The following is a 3934-nucleotide window of genomic DNA, read 5'->3' as shown; positions in this document are numbered from 1 at the left end:
TATTATTTAATTACATGAACAGAAATAGTAAATACAATATTAAGTGGGGTTTATTTCTGCACTATAGGATTCATCCTCCTGAGTTCTCACATTTTAGACTAAACAGAATCATAAAGATTGGAAGAAATTTTAAGTTACAGAAATAACAGGGGGAAGCATTGGAGTTTAAAGGGAAGGGAAAGAGTCAAGAAATTATTTCAGAATTAAAACCACTTTTCTCCTTTTTTAGAATCATATATGAGTGTTGATTTCAATAATGCTGGCAGTATGAGAGAACAAAAGATCATCACAAAAATCTGCTCTTTACTTTTCTTCTTGAACTTATGTCTCTGAGCTATGAGTTTCAACCCAAGTTCCCATTACCTGATTTTTAAGTCATTCTGTTTTAAGAATTCAGAGATCTAGTTGTCCTTATTACCATCCTTTCTTCAGTAACCTCTGGATTCCTTGCTTTATCTCCTGGGTTCGCACTCCATAAACAATGGGGTTGAGGGCTGCAGGGATGACATGATGAAGGACATTGAGCAAGACTGGAACATCAGGGGAGACCTTCTTCTTAGCCACATGAGTGAGGACAAAGACAAGAAGGATGGTACTGAAGAAGAGGATAAGGATGAAGTGAGAACCACATGTGCTTAGGGCCTTGGTCATGGCACCCACTGCCTTGAGTCTCAGCACAGCTCGCAGTATGAAAATGTAGGAGAGGAAGATGAGGATGAGGTCTGATCCTAGCAGAGTCCAGCCTCCAGCAAATTGGTAGAGACGATTGATGGTGGTGTCATCACAGGAGAGCCTGGAGACTGACATATTGGCACAGATGCAGTTCTCGATGACAGTTCTCCCACAATAATGGAGTTGGATGGAGAGAATGGGTATGGGCACTGTAATAAGGAGATTTCTGACCAAAATAAAAACGGCAGCCTTAGCTACAAATTGATCAGTGATGATGGATGGGTATCGTAGAGGGTGGCAGATGGCTACATAGCGGTCATAGGCCATGACCATGAATGTGCAGGACTCCATGGCAAAGAAGCAATTCATGATAAACATCTGAAGGAAGCAGGCAGAGAAGCTGATGGACCTGAGGTCAAACCAGAAGATGGCCAGGACCTTGGGGATGACAGTAAGGCAGAGCACAATGTCCAGTAGTGAGAGCAGGCTGAGCAGGTAGTACATGGGTTCGTGCAGAGATGTCTCCAGCCAGATGGTGATTAGTAGAATACCATTGGCCCCCATGGCCAGGAGGAAGAGGAGGCTGAGGGGCAGGGACAGCCAGTGCTGCCAACTGGTTGACCTGACAAAACAATTCAGGAGGAAGTCTGAAACCTCAACAGAGGTGGTTTCATTTTGGTGTGCGGTCATAGTTTGTCATATATCTCTATAGCTTCATTTTAGTGATCTGTAAAATTAAGATATAATTAGCTTCTACTCAAAACATATGAAGACAAACTTTGCTCTACCTAGATTAACTAGTGGATCCTTTCAGTTATCCAGAGGCAAGTGAATTTTTCTGTATGTGCCATGCAATATAGAGAGTACTGAAGTAATATGATTTATACATATTTGTTTTGTTTAAGGTTTATTTTGAATAGATTATTATAATGCCTTCACAGTAAAGAATAGGATGAAATTACTTAGAAATCTACTCTGTGACAAGTGAGTCTCTAAATTTGTATTTATAAGTTTGTTTCCTTTTATAATAACCAAAAAGACATATATATATAATTAAACCATAATGATATACCCAAGTAACCCTGGAAAAAAACTAGGGACTCAGATAAATTCCCCTAGACCTCCATGCCACCCCTATTCTGACCTTTCAGTAGTATTTATTTTGCTTTAACTAGAGATTTTTAAAATTATACACTGAAAATAAAAATCTGCATGTTGTCTCTTAAGTCATTTTAATTTGATAGGTTTGGACCCTGCTCAAGAAAATTACGTTTATTCTATTTCTCATGTCTTCATATTTGTAGAATTCTTAACTTCTGGAAGAAATGGCCTTAAAAGGAAAATTAGCAATGTCACAGGAGTGACACCCGTCATTAAACAAGATGAAAAGTTGATTCTTCTGACTGGAATAGTGTGAGAGTGATGAAGTCCACTTTTAAAGTCCTTCCATCTCCTTTCTATTGCCCTTTCCATCTTCAATATAATGATCCAGGTACATACTCTCCCCTTCTAGGCACTAGGGCAATGTTGCCGTTATCATTCAACCTTTCCCCAGCATTCTTCCAGGTCCTAGGGTCACAGCATTAAATAAGAAATTGTCCTTATTCTCTCAAATGAATGCAATGCTGGAGACATTGGATAATAACATCAAGTAATGTGGGCAATGCCAGGGTCTTTCACCAACTATTATGAGACTTGACTAACTCTGACATATGGAATAGGCTGGAGAAAGAGAATTATAAAATAAAGCAATGTGGTGCTCTCATTTACATTAAAGAAAAAGTATTCTACTAAGGTTCTTTCTCAAGTGTCATTTTAGACAATATCAACTGGATCCAGCAACAGGTAATTTTGATACCCTGGGCATAATTTTCTGTTTATAGCAGCAATAGCTTTTAGAAATTCTTTAGCGTCAGCTGAAATCTGAAGTACTACTTTCTAATCCCCACTTGCCACCAATTGTGTTCTTTGTTCTCAACCTCTGAAGTTATATAGAATAAATTTAATTCCTACCTTATGATTTAAACATGTGTGGACAGATTTTTCTCCCTAAAGCCCCTAAATTTTTATATTGGTTGTTAAAAACCCAATTTTCACTTCAATGCACTTCCTAGCTCTTTCATGCCCATTAACCTCCTATGGACAAACCCCGGCCTCTCTGTATCTGTCACTACCAAACAAAAGAGCAGAGAAGGCAAAAGGAGGACAAAAGAGAAGTTTCCAGAGCACAGGGTCTCACATGTGCCCCCTGACCTGAGACAGGCCAGTCCCTGCTACCCCATCTTTAGACTACTTCAGCTGAAATGACACAGGAATGAACAGAGCACAGACCTGGGCTGAAGAAATGGGTCTCTCCTGTCTTGTGGATAATCTTGGTCTAGCTGCCTCTCAGACACACAAAGGACATGAATTGTGGAGTCTGGTTCCACTGACATTTGTGCTCTGATTAATTCCTCAAATATTAGGGGTAATTATAACTCTAGAGCCTAAGGGACTCTGCCCTCTGGGAACTTCTCCATACCTACTTCCTTGGGCCCAAAAGGCCATTTCAGAGTAGACAGGCCGGCAGATGAGAAAATGATGTTATAGGTTTTTATTTTTTTTCTTAAAAGAAAAGACCTTTGGTACTCCAGCCTTACATTGACAGTGTGTTCTGTAGGCAACAAAGCAGTCTCCTGGGTATAGGGATCTACAAATATTCACACATGTTCATACTCATTTGCACCTGCACATTTGGCACCTTCCATGAATCCAAAGGTTCACTCAGAAGTCCTTCTGAGCTTCTGCACATGTTTTTTAGATAGGTACATTCCAAACCATGATACTGAATGGATCATTGTTAACTTATTGTAACACTAGAAGCCCGATGCATGGATTCGTGCACCGGTGGGGTCCCTCAGCCTGGCTGGCACCCTCTTGCAATCTGGGACCCCACCTTCAGGGGACGTCAGATAGCCGGTTTCTGCCCGATCCCCGCAGGCCCAATCCAGATAAAAGAGAGCCTGATCCTGTGCATTGGAAGTCTGTCCCCTGTTGGTCAGTGCACATCATAACAATCAGTCAACAGGTTGTTCAGTCGTTCAATGCTTAGGCTTCTATATATATACTAGAGGCCCAGTGCACAAAAATTTGTGCACTCGGAGGGGCGGGGGGGGAGGGGTCCCTCAGCCCAGCCTGTGTCCTCTCGCAGTCTGGGACCCCTCGGGAGATAATGTCCACCTGCTGGCTTAGGCCCACTCCCCGGGGGCTGGGCCTAAGCTGG

General features: G+C 41.6%; 1 protein-coding gene across 1 annotated transcript; it reads right to left on the bottom strand.

The window, feature by feature from the left end:
- Nucleotides 1-414: 414 nt before the first annotated feature.
- On the bottom strand, nt 415-1362 carry LOC102770990 (olfactory receptor 56A3). Its single transcript, XM_006770061.1, has one exon. The coding sequence runs from the start codon at nt 1360-1362 to the stop codon at nt 415-417; it is 948 nt and encodes a 315-aa protein (XP_006770124.1).
- Between the last annotated feature and the right edge of the window lie 2572 nt (nt 1363-3934).

Source organism: Myotis davidii, unplaced genomic scaffold, assembly GCF_000327345.1.
Source record: "Myotis davidii unplaced genomic scaffold, ASM32734v1 scaffold484, whole genome shotgun sequence".
Lineage (NCBI taxonomy): Eukaryota > Metazoa > Chordata > Mammalia > Chiroptera > Vespertilionidae > Myotis > Myotis davidii.
This window is presented reverse-complemented; position numbering and strand designations above follow the sequence as displayed.

Coding starts and splice junctions, on each gene's coding strand:
- LOC102770990 (XM_006770061.1), bottom strand. CDS start 1,362: ATGACCGCACACCAAAATGAAACCACCTCTGTTGAGGTTTCAGACTTC.